This window comes from Scyliorhinus canicula, chromosome 12 (genome assembly GCF_902713615.1).
Source record: "Scyliorhinus canicula chromosome 12, sScyCan1.1, whole genome shotgun sequence".
In the NCBI taxonomy this organism is placed as follows: Eukaryota; Metazoa; Chordata; class Chondrichthyes; order Carcharhiniformes; family Scyliorhinidae; genus Scyliorhinus; species Scyliorhinus canicula.
In genome coordinates this window covers 153,104,623-153,128,238 of record NC_052157.1, presented here as the reverse complement: position 1 = coordinate 153,128,238, position 23,616 = coordinate 153,104,623, and the positions used below count along the sequence as shown (strand labels likewise).

General features: G+C 46.0%; 1 protein-coding gene across 1 annotated transcript in view; it reads right to left on the bottom strand.

The window, feature by feature from the left end:
- Window positions 1-2,111: 2,111 nt before the first annotated feature.
- LOC119975226 (multidrug and toxin extrusion protein 1-like) overlaps window positions 2,112-23,616 on the bottom strand; it is a 75,241-nt gene continuing 53,736 nt past the window's right edge. The window contains exons 13-18 of the mRNA XM_038814857.1: window positions 13,828-13,903; window positions 13,652-13,721; window positions 10,518-10,650; window positions 9,613-9,707; window positions 8,385-8,466; window positions 2,112-2,513 (exon numbers count right to left, since the gene is read on the bottom strand). Coding sequence (XP_038670785.1) covers window positions 2,275-2,513; window positions 8,385-8,466; window positions 9,613-9,707; window positions 10,518-10,650; window positions 13,652-13,721; window positions 13,828-13,903 — 695 coding nt within the window. The 3' untranslated portion in view covers window positions 2,112-2,274. The remainder of the gene's footprint in view (window positions 2,514-8,384; window positions 8,467-9,612; window positions 9,708-10,517; window positions 10,651-13,651; window positions 13,722-13,827; window positions 13,904-23,616) is intronic.

The following is a 23,616-nucleotide window of genomic DNA, read 5'->3' as shown; positions in this document are numbered from 1 at the left end:
CAAACTCGGTGAATGTACCCTCACATCTCTTACCTTCAGTTCTGAGTGTCTGAGTGTCATTGTGGGCGACACAATTCGGCACAATTTTTTAGGCACTTAAAACAAAGTTTCCACGAGATTCACGCCGTGCCCGTGGTGAGATGTCTCTGACTCCGTCCGGGAATCAGCCGAGCATTTCAATCAGATGGGGCACCGCATTTAAACCCCTCCCCTGCACCTGGTCATAGTCTGGCCATGAGGAAGCCAGTATCGAGGCTCTGGGAGGGGGCTCGGAACAGGCTGCTGGAGGTGGTGGAGGAGAGGCGTTGAGTGCTGTACCCTCGGGTGGGTCAGAGTCCATTCAGTGAGGTCACAAACCTGGCATGGGAGGTGGGGGAGGGGGGGGAGGGGGGTAGCGGTGGTCCTGCGCGGGAGGGCGAGCGTTCGGTGCAAGAAAAAGATGGATGGCCTCCTCCATGCAGCCAGGGTAAGAAATTCTTCTCGTCTGTCACTCCTCATCCACAAGCCCACCTTTCCCACCTCAGTTGACATTTGGTGAAAAAAAAGACATTACCTGTCAGAATCGCTGGGCGGGGGCAACACGGTGGCACAGTGGTTAGCATTGCTGCCTCACGGGGCTGAGGACCCGGGTTCGAATCCTGGCCCTGGGTCACTGTCCGTGTGGAGTTTGCACGTTCTCCCCGTGTCTGCGTGGGTCTCACCCCCACAACCCAAAAGATGTGCAACTTTGGTGGATTGGCCATGCTAAATTGCCCCTTAATTGGAAAAAATAATTGGGTGCTCTAAATTTATTTTTAAAAAAGAATCTCTGGCAGGATTTTACGCACAACCCACCCCGTGTTTCGTGGCGGCACAGGTGGCCCGTTTCTGGTCCCGCCGTTGCCGGTGGGTCTTTCCGTTGAATGCACCCCTTGCCGCCAGGAAACCTGCAGCGGGGTACGCCGTAGGCGGGATCTGGGAGCCCCGTTGGCATGAACAGTCAGAAACCTCTGCCCAATGATAAAGCTGGAGTCAGGCTCTGTCGAACATTTCTGGCCCCGAAATAAAAAAAATATACAAGTTGAAACGCCGTACCTCACGTGCACAACACCGTGAGCTCCTGGTTGAAATAATTTGGAAAATAAAATAAGTCACTGAATGTAAAAGAAATCCCTTTTTTAAAAAAAATCCAAGCGAGGTAGCACTCAGCTGGGTCTTTGCATCTACTCCGGCTCAATGGGTTGTGAGGGATGTTTTACACGTTAGCAATGCTTCAGGGGAGGTGGCTTTGAGTGAGGTGGAACCTTGGTGCCTGGCATGTTGGCTTGGGGGGATGACCTGGCTGTTGCACCACATTGGGTCATCCAAATGCTCTTGGAATATCCACTGCTCGGTCTCCAGCCTTGGGATGTTTTAAGTCCCCATTTCAATAGATTTAAAAATCGTCATCAAGCTTTTACACTTGCTAGCCCCCCCCCCCCCCTCCCCCCCACAATGAATCGTCCATCCATGCTGGCCTGCCATTCTCCACGCTGTGCCCCTGGGGAGCAGGATGGGTTGGAGGTGCACAGGTGAGTACGGTTCCCTGGAAGGGGGGAAGGGTCATGCCTGGGCTATACCCAGACACTGCTCCCTGGCACTTCCCCCTTTAATAGGGAGGCCCCGATCTTTTGAAAACCTAGGTTTCCAGCAGAGCGGGCTCGATCAGAACCTGCACTGCCCCCATAGTAGGACCAGCATGGCTGGCCGCAGAGCGGTCCATAGACCAGGAGTTGGACAGGCCTGGGCAGGAGGTTTCACTGCTTATGCTTAACCTGGCGCTATACTACTGCACAGGACCCAAGGTTAATGCTGAACATTCCCAAAGAAAGCTCCCCGAACTGGCTCTCAACTGTTGCAACTCCACCATTCCGCTCAGCTGGCGGTAGAAAACAATATCCGGGAGAGTGATGGAGGATTCGGAGACATTGACTAATGGTTGCGACTATGTCAAGCAGTTTCTACCGAGTCTCGGACATCCAGAGCCTGATCACAAAAGTGTCACCAATTGGAAATGCTCGTTTCAAACCCTGCAGCTTAACACTATCCAACCAAGTTGACAGTCATTCAAGAGGCATTTGGAAATCTGCTCATAATTGATCATTGTTAATATTTATTTGACAGTTGATTAGAATTCACCGGTAGCAAATGGTTTTGTGTGAACTTTGCCCTCTCTTGTCCTTTGGGGTCACAGTCTTACTCTTCAAGCTGTGGAAAAAAATACTCTTGCTTTGTCTCTACAGTGTTCACTGGTGTCTACGAGCCATTTTCAAGACTAAAGTGTACTGCCAGTCCAATTGCCAGGATGAGTGGGCCTGAAAGGAAGGCCAGGCCACGACGAATGATCAGTTGTTTTGTGGTCAAGATTTCTCCAACCGTGGTGACTCCAGCGTCCACAATGGGAGGCTCCTCTATCACCTGGTCATTGTTTAACCTTTGTTCCAAGTCACAAACATTGGGCATCAAAGCCATTTCATTGTTTACTGCGTCCACCTCTGAGAAAAAAAGTCACATTGAAATGTTGTAAGTGCAGGATGGTACCAGCTTATCCATTTTCTTTTTTTTTATTGATACTTTTATGAGATGTTTTGATTTTTTAAATGTAACACAGCAAAACCATTTTCAATGCACAACAGGTACAATACAGAAGAAGAAGAAGTGATGCATTTTGGTAGATCAAATCGCGGCAGGGCCTACTCAGTTAATGGTAGGGCATTGGGGAGAGTTACAGAACAAAGAGATCTAATAAGACAGGTTCATCGCTCCTTGAAAGTGGAGGTGCAGGTGGACAGGGTGGTGAAGAAGGCATTCAGCATGCTAGGTTTTATTGGTCAGAATATTGAATACAGGAGTTGGGACGTCTGGTTGAAGTTGTACAAGACATTGGTGAGACCACACATGGAATACTGTGCTCAGTTCTGGTCACCCTATTATAGAAAGGATGTTGTGAAACTAGAAAGAGTGCAGAAGAGATTTACGAGGGCGCTACCAGGACTTGATGGTCTGAGTTACAAGGAGAGGCTGGATAGGCTGGGCCATTTTTCCCTGAAACGGAGGAGAATTAGAGGTCTAGAAAATAATGAGGAGCATTGATAAGGTAGATAGTCAACATCTTTTCCCAAAGGTAGAGGTGTCTAGAACTAGAGAGCATAGGTTCAAGGTGAGAGGGGAGAGATACAATGGGACCGGAGGGGAAATTGCTTCACACAGAGCGTGGTGGGCATCTGGATCGGGCTGCCAGAGACAGTAGTAGAGGCGGGTACAATTTTGTCCTTTAAAAAGCAGTTCGACAGGTACATGGGCAGGGTGGGTATAGAGGGATATGGGCCAAATGCGGCCAAGTGGGACTAGCTTAGTGATAGAAACTGGGCAGCATGGACCTACTGGGCCAATGGGCCTGTATCCGTGCTGTAAACATCTATGATTCTCATTATTGCAAATACGAGAACAAGCCAAAACAGATCAATTTAGAACAACAGACTTTATGAACTAATAAATGCAGTTTTAATACCCGGTCAGTCAAAGAGACAAATTAGGGGGAAAGGGGATAAGGCCATTTAAATAAGATTGGATAACGTCGCAGGCCGTACACCTTTATGCACTGCGAGATTAAGACTTACAATATGGCTCAAGGGAAAGCTATCGGGAGTTAGGTCAGTGAAGGAAGAGCCTATAAATTTGAGATAGGGGTCCCACACTTTACGGAATGCACCAGACTTAGAACGGATCACAAGCATCAGGAATTCCATAGGAATACATTTCGCGACTAATTTATGGCAGTTTTGAATTGAAGGAGACTTGTCTCTGATCCAGGAGCAGAGGATATTTTTACCAGCTTCAAAGGTCAGGACATTGTACAGCACGTTTTCATTAATGTCAGTAATTATCCGCATCTGGAAGACCCAGAATTAGGAACAAAGGATTAAGTTCTCAAGCTCTATCACATATCCTCTCAAGCTCCCTCACTGCACAGACTAATACGATTGAATTTTAACACAGGTCCATATGAAATGTGCATAATCAGCCTCAAACACCAGGCACTTTTGCCACATTGAGGATGTAGCAGAATCAAACCTGCACCTCAGCCTAGATGTGATATTCAAGCGGTGCAGTATCTTAAACTGAGTCTCCTTCATTCTGTACATACAGAAATTCTGTTAGCATAATCCCATATACTGCCCCATGTCTCCTCGTCAATATTAGCTGAGGAGTCTTTTTCCCAAGGCTGCAAAGTACCCAAATTACTAATGCAGGATCTAGAGAAAAAGGTATCATAAAACCTGCTACTTAACATTTTAGGCGCCGCAAAATCAGGCCGTTTTCCAATGGGTATAGATGCTGGGTGAGGCAGGAGCAGCACAATATGCCCCAGCAGCATCATCGTGGAGTAACTGCGGTAGGTGCGGAGGTGGGTCACACTCCCTTTCTATAGCAACAGTTGCAGTAAAGGGGAGGCTCAAAGAGACAATTTATAGGGAGCAGGTAAATTATAAAATTTAGGGATTGGGTTGGACCTGGTGGTTGTGAGGGTGGGAGGTCGGAGTTGGACCCAGTGGGGGGGGGTGGGGGGGGGAATTGGATTGGAGTCAGGAGGGGGGGGTCGCAATTATACTCTGTGGCGGGGGAGGACCGGACCCAGTTTGTGGGGGGGGGGTTCCCATGGGGTAGGGGCGGTCAGTTGGGAGGGAGGTCAGTGCAGGAAGGGAGGGGTCAATCCAGGAGGGTGGGTCAGGTTCAGGGAAGGTCGGGGGGTTGGGGAGGTTCGGGTGTGGGGTGTCCCATGGGCAATCATTTTGTGCTGGGTGTCCTGCTCAAGGCTGGGTTTGGTTGTCCAAATAGTCACTCTGAAGTTAGAAGTGGGTTTTTTTCCCCTTCTAACTCTTTGTTACGAACATCTGGTTAGATTCCAAAAGTGGCTAAGGTACTGGACCAGAACCCAAATGTTTTACTTTTAAGACAGTGTGGAAAGACCAATTTGCTCCAGGTGTGTTTGCATAAGAATTAGAGCTTGGTTATTTTTACAAACAAAACTTTATTAAAACAACAGAAAAACTATATTTAAACATTTAAACTTCAAACCCAGCAAGAACAACTTGTATCTTTGGACCCTAACACAAGATTTCCTATCAAACAGCACGCAACATGACATACAGTTCTATGCTCCACTTACACAGTCAGGCAAACCTGATACATGCATTCACAGAAGATATTCCTGCTGATAGTGAAACCCCCTTCAGACCCTTTTCCGAAAGGCTCTCTTGGTTAGCAACTTGTCATGACCTCTCTTGGCCGCCTTCTCCCCCCCCCCCCCCCCCCCCCCCCCCCCAACCTGTTGGAACAGGATTCTATTCTCTCTCTAAGCTCCGCCTAGCCACTCAAACAATGGTTCTGTCCTGGGGTGCCCAGACTTGAGCTCACCCTTGTTATTTAGATTTTGATTGCCCACTCCTGTCTACACAAGAGAACAGGGCCATGCTATGAATATTTAATTAGCTTCTAATTTACAGACAAAAGAGGCCATCAGACTCTGCAATGGGCTAATGGATGGTCAGATCAGAGGGTCCAAAGGACAATGGATCTTGAGTGAATCACCCCGGTTGAACAGGGGTATCCTGTTTATTCCCATTAACAAATTTAGTCCGAATGGGATAATGTTACTCAGGCCAGATGTGGGCATATATCTCTGACTCAGTGCTAGCTGTTTTACCCTCAGTCTGTTAATCCTTAAATTGTCCACTACATCTTCGATCCCATTTCTGGATCCAAACTTTTTCACGTCTACCTATTGTAACACTCTTTCAGAGCAACTATCAGGATAAAACTGGCAAAACATTCCAAATTTAGCAATTTAAATTGCTTCTGCCAGATGGTTTCCAGAGCAACGCAATTCTCCAGGGAAGTTAGCGCTTCTAGGCAATTGCGAGCCTAATGTGGGAACTTCCCAGAAGGATTCCCAGCGCATCATTGGAGTGCCCCTTAAATGCGACGCTGGGGAGCCCAGTGGTTTGGCCATTGTTTCGCTGGAGGTTCTGTGGAGCTTTCAGTGAAGATTTTAAGAGCAATCGGAAGAATCCCTCTGAAAATCCAAGTCCAAATGGCTCAAATGTCTTCAGCTTAGAAGCGATAGATTCCAATGAAAGACATAGTGTGGGATACTGCAGTCTCTCAGCCGTGTGTTTTTGGGCGACGCTCTATTCATTGGCAACGCAATTCTCTACTCGCACCGCTTGTCAATGGGATTTCCTATCGAACCTTCCCCATGCCTCCGGGAAAACTGCGGGCAGGGGCACGCTGCCAGCGGGAACAGACCATCCCAGCAGTTGTAGAATTCCAGCCATATGATCATTGGAGGAAGTACAGAGGAGATTTACTGGGATGATCCCGGGTATGGAGGGGCTGCATTTTGAGGAAAGATCGGACATGTTGGGTCCGTTCTCCTTGGAGTTGAGAAGAATAAGGTGATATGATTGAAACACATGAGATTCTTAGGGGGTCAGAGAGGGTAAATGTTGGGAGGATGTTTCCACTCATGGGAGAGTGTAGGACCAGAGGGCAGAGTCACAGAATGTGGGCGGCCTGGTAGCATAGTGGTTAGCACAATTGCTTCACGGCTCCAGCGTCCCAGGTGCGATTCCTGGCTGGGTCACTGTCTTTGTGGAATCTGCATGTTCTCCCCTTGTCTGCGTGGGTTTCCTCCGGGTTCTCCGGTTTCCTCCCATAGTCCAAAGATGTGGGTGCTAGGTGGGTTGGCCATGCTAAATTGCCCTTAGTGTCCAAAAAAAGTGTTAAGTGGGGGTTACTGGGTTACAGGGATTGGGTAGATAGGTGGACTTGAAAAGTGTGCTCTTTCTAAGGGCCGGTGCAGACTCAATGGGCTGAATAGCCTCCTTCTGCACTGTAAATTATGATACGGGGCGCTCATTTAAGATGGGTTTGAGGAAGATGTTCTTCTCTCAAAGAGTGGCAAATCTTTGGAATGTTTTCCCAGGGAAGATGTGGGAGACCGAGTCCTTGGACATTTTCAAGGCTGAGATCAGTGGGTTTTTAGTCAGTGGGGGAAATTAAGGGTTACAGAGATAAGGCTGGAAAGTGGGTTCAGGGAGGGTTAGATCAGCCGCGATCTCATTAAATGGTGGAGCAGGTTCGAAGGGTGGAATGGCCTGTCTACTCCTGTTCCTATGTCTTACAGTCTTATGTCTAAAGGCAACTGGGCATGTATTTGAAGAGAACTAAGCTGCAGGTTCAAGGGGAAAATGTTGAGATGTGGTACGAAGTTGGAAATCTCTTTCTAAAGGGCCATCACAGACCCAATGGTCTGAATGGCCTCCTGCTGCGCTGTATGATTCTGATCCATTTATTCCCTTCTGTAATAGTCATAAATTTATGAATTAAAGGGAAGGACAAGCTCACAGATGACCCACCCAACAGATACACCCATCAAAAAGTGTTAATGAATCGGAGATGTCTGTCAACTACAACTAAAATTCTGTGGAAAAGCAATCCCGTTGGATGTTATCTGTAATGGGAATCCCTTACATCGATTGTACATTGGTGAGGAAATCTAAAAATAGATAGCCACTGCAATGATTTTGAACCCTGACACTGATTGGGTTGTAGCACCAGATAACCGTGCAACTTGGTACTGGAAAGGTGCCGAGATCTGTTGACAATTTACTAGAATGTACTGTGGTGGGAACTGTGAGAAATCAGAGATGTCCAGAGGTTAGTTCTGGGACAATGAAGGGAAAACACAAACAACCTCTCTCCTCTCTTACGTATTTCTAACTTTCAATTTCCGGTGCACGACATAACCTTTATTCATTTATAGCCACACGATAGCCACAGATGCCAGCTTTTAAAGTTATCAGTGTTTTCACTGATCTCCAACAGGGGTTGGGCTTTGGACGAGGTGATTAATAAGGATGAGTGGCTTCTTTACAGTAGAGGTTCTGACTAATTTTGTCAGTGGGATTTCCGCGCTGTTCAATTTATGTTGAGAGGTTAACCGATTAATTTAATGAAAATCCAGCAAAGAATTTTCTCACTCAACTTCTACTTATTAACCTTCTTTTTTCTATTAGCACTGTTGCTTCACAGCTCCAGGGACCCAGGTTCGATTCTTGGCTTAGTTCGCTGTTTGCGGAGTCTGCACGTTCTCCCTGTGCCTGCGTGGGTTTCCCACGGGCGTTCCGGGTTTCCTTCCCCTTTTCCCGAAAGACGTGTTTGTTAGCTGAATTGGACTTTCTGAATTCTCTCTCAGTGTACCCGAACTGGCGCCGGAATGTGGCGACTCGGGGCTTTTCACGGTAACTTCATTGCAGTGTTAATGTAAAGCCTACTTGTGACACGAATAAAGATTTTCTTACCTGTTGAGATGTATTTTATTTGGCCACTTGAGGTGCCGTTTGGGGTGTCCATATCTCTCATCATTCCTGCATTGATCTGGGCCTTTGAACAAAGGACAACATCATCATGAAAGGTGAATGAGGAGCACTACAGAGATAGCACTTCCTGTAGAAAGCACTCTCCCATCCAAATTGTTTAAAATCTGCTTTAAATATAATAATGTGCGTCAGTTTTTTAAGATTTAATTTCAGACTAATCACACACTTAGCTCTCTCGGAGAGCTGACATCTCAGGACTTCCTTCATGAGATCGGCCAGTGACATTGTGTGGAGTTCCACGTTACGGTGGGAGGGAGAAATCTGTTGGGAAATGACTATTCAGAACAGTCTTGAGGACCAACGTTCCTGCTGGTTGAGCGAGGAACCTCTCGTTTCACCTGAGATGTGTTCATGAGCCAGTCGCAGAGGTGAATAAGACAACCGAATTTTCCTTTAACTTCATCAGGAGTTATGAAGGTCGGGTTTTTTTCTTTAACAAGAGCATTATGCCTCATTTGTCATCCAGGGTGATGACACGGGGTTCTTCGACACGTATTTCTCGGCCGTTCGCTGTTGGCGGGATTCTCTGATCCCGTTGCTGTCAATGGGAACCCACATTGAAGCCACTCAGCGCCGCCGGGGATCCCGCAGTGCGTTTCCGGGGGGGTCAGGGGGGGGGACCAGAGGGTCCCGTCGCCAGCGGACGGGGGGAGAATTACAGCCCGGGCCTCTCGAGTGAGGACCTGTGCAATGTGTCCACTCTGCCAACTGGGTAGAGTGTACGACACTGGGAGTCATGGGGATAGATTATCATAGAATTTACAGTGCAGAAGGAGGCCAGTCGGCCCATCGTGTCTGCACCGGCTCTTGGAAAGAGCACCCTACCCAAGGTCAACACCTCCACCCTATCCCCATAACCCCACCCAACACTAAGGACAATTTTGGACACTAAGGGCAATTTATCATGGCCAATCCATCTAACCTGCACATCTTTTGACTGTGGGAGGAAACCGGAGCACCCAGAGGAGACCCACGCAGACACGGGGAAAACATGCAGACTCCGCACAGACAGTGACCCAAGCTGGAATCGAACCTGGGACCTTGGAGCTGTGAAGCAATTATGCTATCCACAATGCTACCGTGCTGCCCTTATGTGAATAAAGGAAACGTAACTTTTAAAAATAGTGTTAAAAAAAACCTCTGCTCTTACCTGATTGGCAGCTTTGTTCCAGTTGATTTTGCAAATCACTATCAGAAAGATGACAGTCTGTGAAAACGAACAAAAAAACATTCCGACCCAGAGACCTGCAAAATAATAATGGTTATGTAGGTATGGAGAGTTGTGTTTTCCATCACGTCTACACTTTTAGCAAACCCATTCATCTTTATCAGATGGCTGGTGTCAGCCTGCATGGTTCTACTTTCCCACAATTGGCCTCAGCACCACTGGGTTGGGTGCATGAGGAATTCAGTCAAGGGCCCCGCTCCTGATTAATATCTAAAGTTTCATGTTGGAAGTGTACATGCGTGAAAGTTGGTCAAGTCCCTTGACTCGACCCAAGTGCAATGCTCTCCTCCGGCCAGTATTCCAGTGTCCGTGGTGACAGGTGAAAAATGGCCATGGGACAAAGGTTACCCTGTCTCATGACACAGGGTGAGGATTGATAGGGACCAGTTCCAAAATTACACAGGGTCATATTGCGACTGGACAAGTCAAAGACTAAAGGAGCTCTGACAGAGTCAAGGGTCAGTGCAACAGAGCAAACTGCTCTGCAATCCAATTATTTCACTACAGCTGTGGAATTGGCCTCAACCAAGAATTTGGAACCCCAGGTATCTCCAATCCTCAATGCAGAGGATAAATCTGACACCAACCAACGAGAGCCCTGTTGGCGTTGCCTCAATCATTAGCAAAGTGGTGGGAACAAATATTATTGCAATTTTCATAGGGTACAAAGTTTACAGAATATTCAGTTGTATTCCACTCCAGGAGCAGAACCTGCATCTAATGACGCTCCATCTCGAGATGGATTGATGTCCTCAGTAATTTTCACAGTGGATGGAGGGTGATCATTTCTGGTAAAGAACAAAGGGCAAAACCATTTTAATTCCTACCAAATACATTAAGCTTTGCAGCAAACATCAGTGAGATTCCAACTGGAAACCCAATGAGGTAATATCCAACCAGGTTACCGATGGCCCCCAGTGTCTGCTTCCCAGCTCCTCTTAACACTCCACCGCATACACCCTGTAGAGTAGACAAACAGAATATATTGCAGAGATTACACCACAACTTGCTGTGGCTTCTACAGGAAGGAAACAAAACCTAGTGTCTGAACATGTCCTCGAATAATTCAGAACTAATGGATTACAGCTTGAACACAGTCACTGACGTTATATATTATGTGTGGACGATTCGCTTTCTTGTATTGCTAATATTAAAGGTAACAAAATGGTCAAATCAAAGCTACAGAGATTGGATTGTTCCCCCAAGATCGAAAAGATTGACAGAGCAGACTGGAGTAGGCTGAATGGCCTCTTCCTGTGATCCAAAGCTATGTGAGTGTTGACTCCGTGGCTGCTATCTCCAGTGCGTTGTGATAACAGCAATGGAATGTGGCCTTTTTTCCACGACAATACCACAATGCCACTGCCCCTACAACAAACCAAAAATGATTGTAATTATTTTCTGCAGTATTTAGTTTACATATGTTATGTGCCAGAGTTTAGAGAACCCCAAAGTGTATCATGGAGTTCACCTGACCCACAACTTTTAATAGATTGTGGTATGGGGAGCACACGGCCCACTCTACAGGTGTGGTACAGCAGAAATGGAAAAGTATTTTTTAAATCAAAACAATGTTTATTCTATGAACTCAAGTTAACCTTTTTAAAACATACAGTGAACATCTTAGAAACCATTAATTCAAATACAACCCCCAAAGACGACAACACTAAGTAATCCTTTAAGCTTTCCTTTTTATATCCATAAGACTTAAAAAACATAACCTTTAACAGAAGCACATCAGGTTAAAGTCACTACTGAGAGCAGTTATTAGTTTTTAAATCACCAAAGGATCAATTTACATTCTTTAAATTACAGAGAGAGAGACTCATACACCTTCTGGCTGTGACTGCAGCCATCCAGCTCTGAAAATCAAACTAAAACATACCCTGCAGCAAACAGCCTAAAAAAGAAAAAAGATGATAGACAGCCCAGCTCCACCCACACTCTGACATCACTGATAAGCACCCATTTCTTAAAGGTACATTTCTTAAACACTCTTTTCTTAAAGGCACTCTCACATGACACTTAGGGCGCGATTCTCCCAGAGGGGGAGAAATCGTAAGGCTGGCGTCAAATCCGGGCGGGTTTGACGCCAGCCCCCCCCCCTCCCCGACCGGGAACCGATTCTGGTCCCCGGTCGGGGCTAGCGTGCCGCCGCCGTAAACTCCGGCATCGCGGGCTTAACGAATTTCGTTAAGCCTGCTTGCCAGAGTTAGCGCCGGCTGACGCGTCATATGACGTCAGCCGCGCATGCGCGGATTGGAAGACTCCAACCCGCGCATGCGCGGATGACGTCATCGCGCATTTGCGCGAAACCCGCGCATGCGCGGGCCGGGATGCCCCTCAGCCGCCCCGCGAAGTGATACAGCGGGGCGGCGGAGGGACAAAGAGTGCGCGGGCATCGGACCCGCTGCCCGTGATCGGTGCCCACCGATCGCGGGCCCATGGCACCCTTGGCACGGCCGTGGTACTGCCGTGCCAATCGGTGCCATGGTTTTAAAAATCGAGACTTTACGGCCGTTTTTACGAACGGCCAGACCAGGTGTGTTTGCCGTTCGTAAAAACAGCCGTAACGGGCTGGGAACTCGGCCCATCGGACAGCTGAGAATCGCTGCTGGCCGTAAAAAAACGGCGGCAGCGATTCGTATCGGGAGTCGGGCGTGGGGGGGGGAGAATAGCGGGAGGGTGTCGGGCCAGCGTGACCGTAAAATTTTACGAGCCACGCTATTCTCCGCACCGTCGTGAGTGCGGAGAATTGCGCCCTTAATACTTACAAACATTTGGTCCCGTTGCCATGTATTGATGTTTATGCCCCACATAAACATGCCCGTCACGGTCGAACACAATCAACGTATCCTATATTCAGCTCTCCATCATCTAGTTTATACCTTAAAGAAGTCTATGAAATCCACTTCACCTAAACCTGTGACAGTTCCACATTCTGAGCACTCTCTGGGTAAAGGAATTTCACCCAAATTCTCAATGGGATTTATCAGTGACTAGCTCCGAATTCTGATCTGATCTGCAATTAGAAATGTTTCTTAATTGAAGAGGGTACAGAAAATATTTACCAGGATGTTGCCTGGTATGGAGGGCATTAGTTATGAGGAGAGGTTGGAGAAACTCGGTTTGTTCTCACTGGAACGATGGTGGTTGAGATGCGGCCTGATAGAAGTCTACAAGATTATGAGGAGCATGGACAGAGTGGATAGTCAGAAGTTATTTCGCAGGGCGGAAGAGTCAATTACTAGGGGGCATAGGTTTAAGGTGTGAGGGGCAAGGTTTAGAGGAGATGTACGAGGCAAGTTTTTTACACAGAGGGTAGTGGCTGGTACTCGCTGCCGGGGGAAGGTAGTGGAAGCAGGGATGATAGTGGCTTTTAAGGGGCGTCTTGACAAAAACATGATTAGGATGGGAATAGAGAGATATGGTTCCCGGGATGGTGAGGGATTTTAGTTCAGACGGGCAGCATGGTCGGTGCAGGCTTGCAGGGCCGAAGGGCCTGTTCCTATGCTGTAATTTTCTTTTTTCTTTTCCAATCAAACTCTTTAAAGACTAATTACTTATAAATTTATGGTTCCAGATGAGACAGTTCAGCGTGCATCGACTGGTTTTATTTTTAAAAGAAGGATATTTTTCCATATACCCTTGATGAGGATACTCAGGGTGAGATGTAGTAGGGTGGGAGGAGTGTCAAATGCAGCATGAACTCAAGCAGAGTGCAGGTGGGCCAAATGGTCTGTTTCTGTGTGTCGGATTGGATTTTATCAGAACAAAGTGTGAAATGGAAATATGGAACCATGGAGCGTGCGTGTGACAGGCGCAATCTAACCGGCTCCCACTGCATGCTAGATTTTATCGGTATGACAAATTAAATGAAGGAGTAAACATTTAATAATCGCAAATAATGGAAACTTCTTTTGTGAACCTGCAGTTGTGTCACAGACACTGTAATACTCACCGCCATGGCATCAAACAAATGAAAACCAGCACACAACGGAATTACTTCTACAACCAATGGTAGAATTTCTCTGGAAAATAAAAAACGGGAGATTAGAAAGCTTTCACAGGATTCTGAATTCATTTTGTAAATGTGAGTTCACGGGAATTTTGGAATGTTAAAATGTTATTACTGACTTGTCACTGGTGAAGATATAGCTCACCACATTCCTTACCGCACCAATTAGCGCCGCATTTACTAAGGCGATGCACCCTGTGGGAACAAGAGGAAAGCATGAAGAATTCTCCTCAATAATCTAATTGACATTCTAGACAACATTGCAACAAAAATTACCACCCCCTGTTGCTTTTCCTCCTCCCTTTTTCCTACACTGCGTATGCTCGCCTTTCTTCCACTTTACTGACTGTCGAGTCCCTCTTTCGTGGACCTAATCCTCTCCTCACATTGTTCCTGCAACTTGCTCCAGACGCCTACACCCTGGCTGAGCCAAAAGAGTGAATGCCATCCTGTTGATTGTAGTGCAGGAGGCCGCACACTTTGGCCTCAAAGCCTTCACAGGTCACAGAGTACTTCTCAAAGTGTAATTACTGTTGTACTGTCCAAGAAAACGGAGGCCAATGAAGACACAAGTTTTTACAAATGTCAATATGGAAACTAACAAATAATCTGTTTTATTGACGCTGGGATAAAGATTGGCCCGCACACTGGGAGTAACTGCCCTCGAGCATTCTTTCCAAATACTGCTGCGGGATCTTTTGCATCCAGCCAAGCTCGCAGATGGGGGCTGGGGTTAACAAATGCAGCACTCCATAAGACCATCAGAAATAGGAACAGGAGTAGCCTATTCAGCCCTTTGAGCTTGTCCGCCATTTAATGAGATCATGGCTGATCTAACACTCACTAAACCCATTTTATCTCCGTAATCCTTAATTGCCCCGCTGATTGAAAACATGTCCAATTGCCTTTCGACATAAGACTATCAGAAATAGGAACAGGAGTAGGCCATTCAGCCCTTCAAGTCTGCTCTGCCATTTAATGAGATCACGCCTGATCTAACTCTCCCTAAACCCACTTTCCAGCCTTATCTCTGTAACCCTTAACTATCCCAATTAATTATAAAAAAAACTATTGATCTCAGCCTTGAAGGTGTTCAAGGACTCGGCCTCCCTCAGCTTCCTGGGGAAAAAATCCAAAGATTTTCCCCTTTACGGAAAATAAATTCTTCCTCAAATCCATCTTCAATGAGCCCCTCCCCACATTTCCTGCAACTCTGGTCTTACACTCTCTCACGAGTGGAAGCATCCTCCCAACATTTACCCTGTCTTACCCCCTGAGAATCTCATGTGCTTCAATCACATCATCTCTCATTCTTCTGAACTCTGAGGAGCACAGGCCCAACATAGCCAGTCTTTCATCATATGGCGGCCCATCCATACCCGGGGTCATCCCAGTAAATCTCCTCTCTACAACCTTCAATGATAATATGGCTCGAATTCTCCAACTGTTGTGAATGTCTGTTCCCGCCGACAGCGCATCCACACTCGCGCGTTTTGCGGTGATGTGGGATGGTTTCAACGCAAAACCCATTGACGAGCGGCGCAAGCAGAGAATGCCGTCGCCAGCGAAAGGCGCATCGCCCAGAAACACGTGGCTGGGGGCCCGGATAATCCCGCCCTATGTCTTTCATTTGATGGAATCCACGGTTTCTGTGCTGAAGAAATTTGGTCCATTTGGAGCTGAATTTTCCAAGGGTTTCTTCCGATTACTCACAATAACGCCACTGGAAGCTCCACAGAATCTACAGCGAAACAATACAAAATCCAGTCTCTTGTTTGTTCAAACGCCATTGCCCGCAAGTTCTCTCTGAGTCACACACCATCCAGACTTAGACATGTAGATCATTGTGTCTTCATGGCCACTGGGTCAATATCCTGAAATTCCCCATCTTTGCAAGGACAGCAGTCGTTCAAGCAGGAGGCCCACTGCCACCTTGGGCAAGCCGGGCTGGGGAATTCGCCAACTTGTCAGAACCTCCCACACCGGGAGAACAAATTAAAAAAAATATATATGCTGCTTAGCTGCCCTCAAATCCACTGAGGATGTGGTCACTCAGCTTTTTTGCCCATCTTTAGTGTGCTTGGTAGCTGATGGTTTTGTGGTAATGGTTCGCAGCAGGCAACCCTCGGTGGTCCAACTTTAAGTTGGGTTACGGAGGGTTCAAAACAGTAAGCAGAAATCCAAAGAGCAGGTGATGGCACTGTGGATGTGTGTGCCGATGAATCTGCTATTAGATGTGGCGTTGAGGAAGGCCCGTCAACTTTCTCAGACGAGCCAACAGGCAACTCTCTGAGGGCAGTGAGAGAGAACATCTGTATTGAAGCAATCAAAAACTAGCAGGCCAGGAACTTTGGTTAGTCACCGCACTTTTGGCAGTGATCTATAGATCACGTGAAATAGTCATTCAGAGAATTCCAATGAGCGCAGAGCCAATCTGTTTGACCTTTCCTCATATGGCAGTTCCTCCATACACCCGATCATCCGAGGGAAGCTGCTCCAGACTGCCTCACAGCGCCTGGGAGCAGGGTTCAATTCTGGCCTCGGGTGACTGCGTGGAGTTTGCACGTTCGCCCCGTGTCTGTCTGGGCTTCCTCTGGATGCTTCCCGCAGTCCAAAGACGTGTAGGTTCGATGGATTAGCCGTGCTAAATTGCCCCTTTGGTGTCCGAAGGTGAGGTGATTTTACAGGGATAGGGCGGAGGGAGTGGGCTTAGGTTCGGGTGCTCTTTGAGAGAGTCATTGCAGACGCGATGGGCCAAATGGCCTTCTTCTGTACTGCAGGGATTCTATGAATTCCATGAATAATATATTTTTCCTTAAATAGGGGGTCAAAACTGTTTCCAGTATTCTAAATGTGACCCGCTGAGCACATTGTACCATTGCAGCAACACCTCTTCACTTTTATACTCCAGCCCCCTTGAAATAAAAGCCAACATCCCTTTTGGCTTCCCTATTACCTCCTGCACTTGTATGCTAGCCTTCTGGGTTTCATGAACAAGGTCCCCCCAAATCCCTTTGTGCTGCAGCTTTCTGCACTCTCTCTCAGTACTACACTTGAGTGTCAGCTTTGATTTTTTTGACCTGGGGCGGAATTCTTGTTAAAGACAACCTTAGGATTATTTCAGCAGTCTGAATTCTCACTGGCCCACTTTGCCTTTCAGCCCTGCCTTTAACTGGGAGCCTTTCTCTGCCCCTTTCTTTCGCATCACTTTCACTAAGGTGTAAACCTTAAGACAGGTTGTGACGTAGCGGTGTTCTCTTGACATTGCTAGGTAACTGAGAGACTGGCAGCTTGAATGCAGCAGAGGAATACTAAAAGGAGAGGTGAAAATCTGGAAGTGGATCCTTGGCGATGGCGTCTGAGAGAAAGCATAGTCTGGGAGAAGATTCCAAGCCGTAATTCTTCAAGAGTAGAATTTGGAAATACTTGTATGCAAATAAGAGTTCCAGTGAGACCAGTTATCTCACAGTGTCGTCATGTGAGAGTACCTTTAAGAAATGCATGTTTAAGCAATGTACCTTTAAGAAATAAATGTTTAAGCAATGTACCTTTAAGAAATGACGCAGCTGATATTACTGAAGTGATGTCAGAGTGTGGGTGGAGCTGGGTTTTTTAGCTCAGCCATTTTGCAGTGTTTAGGTTTCAGTTTTGAGGATTGGCTTTTGTGAAGGATTGTTGCTTTTCCGGTGTGGTATTTTATTTCAAGTGTGTTGTGGACAATGGCTCTTTCAGAGGCTCAGACGTTTTTGGGGGTGGAGAATGTCACACGCAGTACCTTACGGACAGAGCCGAAAAGCAGACTGTTAGGTTTGGCAAAAACATTGCGGTTAACATTACCTGACAAAATGCGAAAAGTTGAGGTAATTATGGCGGTGGCTAATCATTTAAAGTTGCCTGAGATAGAGTCTGACTCATTGGAAATGGCAAACATCCAGTTGCAAATTAAACAAATGGAACATGAGAAAGAATTAAAGTGGCTTGAATACGAAAGAGAGAGAGAGAGGAAGAAGAAAGAGAGAGCGAGGAAAAAGAAAGAGAGAGAGAGGAAAAAGAAAAGGAGAGAGAAGAAAGGAGAAAAGAAAGAATAGCCCTAGCAGAACAAAAAGAAAACGAAAGGGAGATACAGATCAGGGAAAAAGATAAAGAAAGGGAGTTTGAACTTCAGAAAATGACCATGAAACATGACAGTCAATTAAAATTGGCAGACGTAAAGGGACAAGTACAGTTGGATGATAGTGATGAGGATAATGAGAAAGAGCGTCATAGTCGATGGCTTGGTGGAAATCTATTTGCAAATGTCCAAGCATTGCCAAGGTTTGATGAGAAGGAGGTGGAAGCCTTTTTCATTCCATTTGAAAAGGTAGCTAAACAAATGAAATGGCCACAGGACATGTGGGTATTACTAATTTAAAAAAAGCTGGTAGGTAGAGCTAGTGAAGTGTTTGCATCACTATCGGAGGAGGTATCTGGAACGTATGAGGTGGGGAAAAAAGCCATCTTAAGTGCAGATGAGCTCATGCCTGAAGCCGACAGACAAAGGTTTAGAAATTTAAGGAAAGAATTTGGTCAAACATACATGGTGTTTGAAAGGATCAACAGAGTCATTTTGATAGGTGGATAAGGGCTTTGAAAATAGACCAAACGTATGAAGCTCTCAGAGAAATTATACTTTTGGAGGAGTTTAAAAATTCAATTCCTGATGTAGTGAGAACTCATGTGGAAGAACAGAGGGTTAAAACTGCGCGATTAGCAGCAGAAATGGCAGATGGTTATAGAATTATAGAATTTACAGTGCAGAAGGAGGCCATTCGGCCCATCGAGTCTGCACCAGCTCTTGGAAAGAGCACCCTACCCAAGGTCAACACCTCCACCCTATCCCCATAACCCAGTAACCCCACCCAACACTCAGGGCAATTTTGGATACGAATGGCAATTTAGCACGGCCAATCCACCTAACCTGCACATCTTTGGACTGTGGGAGGAAACCGGAGCACCCGGAGGAAACCCACGCACACGCGGGGAGGGTGTGCAGACTCCGCACAGACAGTGACCCAAGCTGGAAACGAACCTGGGACCCTGGAGCTGTGAAGCAATTATGAATTAGTTCATAAATCAAAGATTGGTTTCCGACATCAGTTTCAGCCGGCGAGGGATAGAAACTGGGGACATGAAAAATACTCAAGTGGTAAAGGTAAAGGTGATCTGATGGAAGACAATAAAGAGAGTGTACCTCAGATTAAAAAAGAAATCCAGGAAGGTGGAAAAGAGATGAAAAGTTTCAAATGTTTTCACTGCAATAAACTAGGGCATGTAAAGTCACAGTGTTGGTGGTTGAAGAAAAGAACTGGGAAGGCTGATGTGGTAAAACAGGATAAGCCAGTGGGATTTGTTAAAGTGGTAAAGAAAAGCCCAAGGGAAACGAAGGAGGTGCAGACGATTGTACAGCCTGTTCAAGAAGTAATTGTTAAGAAGGTGCCAGATGTCTTTAAAGAATTTACTTGTGTGGGTAATGTTTACTCATGTGTATCAGGAGCAGCAGGTAAAGAAGTCACAATTTTAAGAGATACGGGGCGAGTCAACCTTTAATGGAAAGAGATGAGGAATTATGTAGTTTGGGAAGAATGTTGCCAGAAAAGGTGGTGATATGTGGAATTCAGGGTGAGAGAAGTAGTGTTCCATTATATAAGGTAAGGTTGGAAAGTCCAGTGAAGAGCGGTGAAGTGGTAGTAGGAGTAATAGAGAAACTATCTTGTCCAGGAATACAGTTTATCTTGGGTAATGATATAGCTAGATCGCAGGTGGGAGTGATGCCTACTGTGGTTGATAAGCCAGTGGAAAATCAGACAACTGAAGGATTGAAGGACTAATATCCTGGGATTTTTCCAGATTGTGTCGTAACAAGGTCGCAAAGTCACAGGTTAAGACAAGAGGAGAAATCAAAGAGTGAAGATGAAGTTGAAGAGCAATTATGGAAACGATTTTTGATCAGATGGTTGAAAGAGAACAAGAACAGGTGGAGGATGAGGTGGATCTTTTTAGTTCAGGAAAATTGGCGCAGTTACAACAGAAAGATGTAGAAATAAAACGGATATATCAGAAAGCATATACGGAAGAGGAATCTGAGAGTATACCAGAGTGTTATTACCATAAAAGTGATGTCTTGATGTGAAAATGGAGACCTGTACATATGCAGGGGGATGAAAAGTGGGCAGAAGTTCATCAAGTAGTATTGCCAGTAGGGTATAGAAAGGAGGTGTTGCGAGTTGCACACGAGGTACCAGTGGGAGGTCATTTGGGAATAAGGAAAACTCAAGCTAAAACCCAGAAACATTTTTATTGGCCTGGACTACAAAAAGATATAGTTAAATGTTGTCAATCATGTCACACATGTCAAGTGATAGGGAAACCTCAAGCAGTAATAAAACCAGCGCCCTTAATACCCATTCCAGCATTTGAGGAACCTTTAACAAGGATCCTAATCGATTGTGTAGGACCGCTTCCTAAAACAAAAAGTGGGAATCACTATCTTTTGACTATAATGGATGTGCCTACTAGATTTCCAGAGGCCATTCCAGTACGTAATATTACAGCTAAACGGATTGTGGAGGAGTTACTTAAAATCTTCACTGGATATGGAGTGCCCACAGAAATTCAATCGGATCAAGGATCGAATTTTACGTCAAAGTTATTCAAAGAAGTTATGGATAGCTTAGGAATAAAACAATTTAAATCAACTGCGTACCATCCAGACTCGCAGGGAGCGTTAGAAAGGTGGCATCAGACATTAAAGACAATGTTGAGGGCTTATTGTCAAGATTATCCAGAGGATTGGGATAAAGGAATTCCATTCGTATTGTTTGAAATTAGGGATGCACCGAATGAGTCAACCAAATTTAGTCCTTTTCAACTAATTTTTGGTCATGAGGTAAGAGGACTACTTAAATTGATTAAGGAAAAATTGGTGGGTGAGAAATCGGAAATTACACTATTGGATTACGTGTCAAATTTTAGCGAACGATTAAATAGAGCAGGTGAATTGGCTTGACAACATTTGAAAGTTGCACAACATGTGATGAAACAGGTAGCTTAAAAATTGGGATGAATTGTTAAGTTACCTTCAAAAGGAAAAACAAACTGATCTAAAAGAGTTATTGATATCACATGGGCAAGTTTGTAGAGATAAACTGGGAAGTACTAAAATGGCTATACATGATGTAGATGTGGGAAATGCTGTTCCTATCAAACAACATCCATATAGACTTAATCCTTTAAAATTGGCACAGGTTAACAGAGAGATTGAGAGCATGCTGAAAAATGGCATAATTGAAGTGGGTTACAGCCAATGGAGCTCACCCTTAGTGATGGTACCTAAACCAGACAGTACCCAATGGTGGTGTGTGGACTATCGAAAGGTGAATGCAGTTACAAGAACGGACTCTTACCCTATCCTACGTTTGAAGGATTGCATTGAGAAAGTGGGACAATCTGCTTTTATTTTCAACTTCCAGACGTGGAAAGAACATTTAAAACATCGTATGGAGTTCTTCAATCGACTTCAGGAGGCGGGTTTGGTGATGAACCTAGCCGAAAGTGAATTTGGAGAAGCCCGAATCACTTTCCTTGAGGAGTTTCCGATACCCTCAAGACGATGGGAAATAATGCGATTTCTTAGCATGAGTGGATTTGATGGAACCTTTGTGCAAAGGTTTTGTGGCGTGATTACTCCACTGATGGACTTGCTAAAGAAACATCAAAAATTTTAATGGACAGCGGCCTTTCAACAGACATGTGACTGCCTGAAAGCTGTGATAACCGATGCTCCTGTATTGGAGAATTGCAAGGGACTCTGTGATCAGATTGAACTGAAGTATCTAACTTTAAAGAGAATTGCCGAGGCGTAGAGGAATGGATGGATCGTGCATTGACTTTCTTGTTCAAAGAGACTGTCAATCGCGAAGGATTTCGGGTGGAGGAAGTAGAACGGGAAAGATGGACTTTATAATTATTCCTCTTTGCGTGTGTTGTTTTCTTTTGTGAAACGAGAAAGTATATTTACTGTGTACTTCTTAGTGGATGGTGCAAAAGTGAAAAATGAAACCATCTTGAAGTTGATGGTTTATTTTTTTCCTTGGGGGGAGATGTCATGTGGGAGTACCTTTAAGAAATGGATGTTTAAGCAATGTACTTTTAAGAAATGGAGCAGCTCATATTACTGAAGTGATGTCAGAGTGTGGGTGGAGCTGGGTTTTTAGCTCAGCCATTTTGCAGTGTTTTGGTTTAAGTTTTGAGGAAAAGTGCTTGGATGTGTCTGTGTTTGCAGTGAGCTGGATCTGCTGTGATCTCTGCCAGGAAAGACTATATCTGAATCATTTGGGCGATTTAAACTCATAATAGTGATGTCTTTAACCTGATGTGTTTCTGTTTAAAGGTGTTAAGTCTCTTGGATGTTTAAAGGAACTACTGAAGGATTATTTAGTGTTGTATTATTTTTGGGGTTATCTTTGAAGTGAGGGGTGTTAAGTGATCCAATGTTTATTTAAAAGATTAAGTTGAGTTCATGGAATAAATATTGTTTTGTGTTTAAAAACCCACGTGTCCATAATTGTAATACCACGCCTGGAGAACAAGCCGTGTGCTTCAAAAGCAACAATACATTAAAGGGAGAGGTTGGTTGAACTCCATGATACATTGCGGGATTCTGAAAACGCCTCTCCCACAACAGTGTGATGAGCATCTGGGGGATTCGATGATAAATTCACAGAAGTTCTACTGGGTGTCATCTGTCACTCGGTTTCAGAGTGTGGCGTTTCTGGCCACAGTTGACCAGTTGCTTTATGTGGTCTGGGTACATGATGAGAGCGTTAGAGTAAATGTTATCTTTTGTAACTTGTGTTATTCTGAAAAATCTGTGCAGATAGAAGTGGGGTGAAGTCGTGTATAATAGTTAATCTTTCTGGTTTGACAAATATTTTATTCTTTTGTTGAAGGTTAATTTGCAGTCCAGTGACTGTTCATCCACATCTCTGAGAAAAATAAAAGTTTGAATCGGGGTCTGGGGCCTCTGCTTAGGCATCATCAGCCATGACCGCAATGGATAGTCCCGCACTTGGTTGTGGCGTAGGGGTGAGGATGCACGGTGTGTCACCAACCGGCGTTATACTTGGTGGCATATGGCAGGCAGGGCCACCCGATAGGGCTGGGTGATGCACCCGTTGGGACCGTACCTGCGGTGTACCGTGGGCCTTCCTGGTGATGCACGGGTTATGCCTACCTGTCCGGGGGCAGGATGGATGGGAGCAGGGGCATAGTGGGCAGAGGATGCTTTGTGACGGCCGGTGGTCCTGCGGGGTGGGCTAGCTGATTGTGCCACTGGTGGGGCATTTGCCTTGGGGGGGGGGGGGCAGTGTGCCAGGGTTGGTGGCAATAGCCGCCGCGCATGCATCCACTGTTCGGGGTGCGCTCTGCTCTTTCCCTGTGTCCCCTGCAATGGGGCAGAGCCTCGGATGGCTGCCCGGAGGAGTACCCGCACCTGGTGGGCCACTCGCTGTGCTGGACCACCCCCTTCCCGTTGATGGGGTGGGCGGGGTGGGGCAGGAGGCACCCATATGGCCGGTGGCACTCTGCACATTTATGGCTCCCACTGGGCAGTCAGTGGATCGCCCAGCCAGGTTTCAGGCCTGACGGGGCTCCCCCACTACTCCTCCTTGCCCTGCAGACCCCCCCCCCCCCACCCCCCAGTCACCATTGCACCTTTGGAAACTCTTCTTCCCACCTCTCTCTCCCTCAGCAACCACGCCGCCCGGTCCCCATTTTTAAATAGCACAACTGAACCACGGCACTTCCGGCTAACGGAGACGGAGCATCACAGGTGGCCGGAGATTACGAGTCGGGCCCTTTAATAATATGTT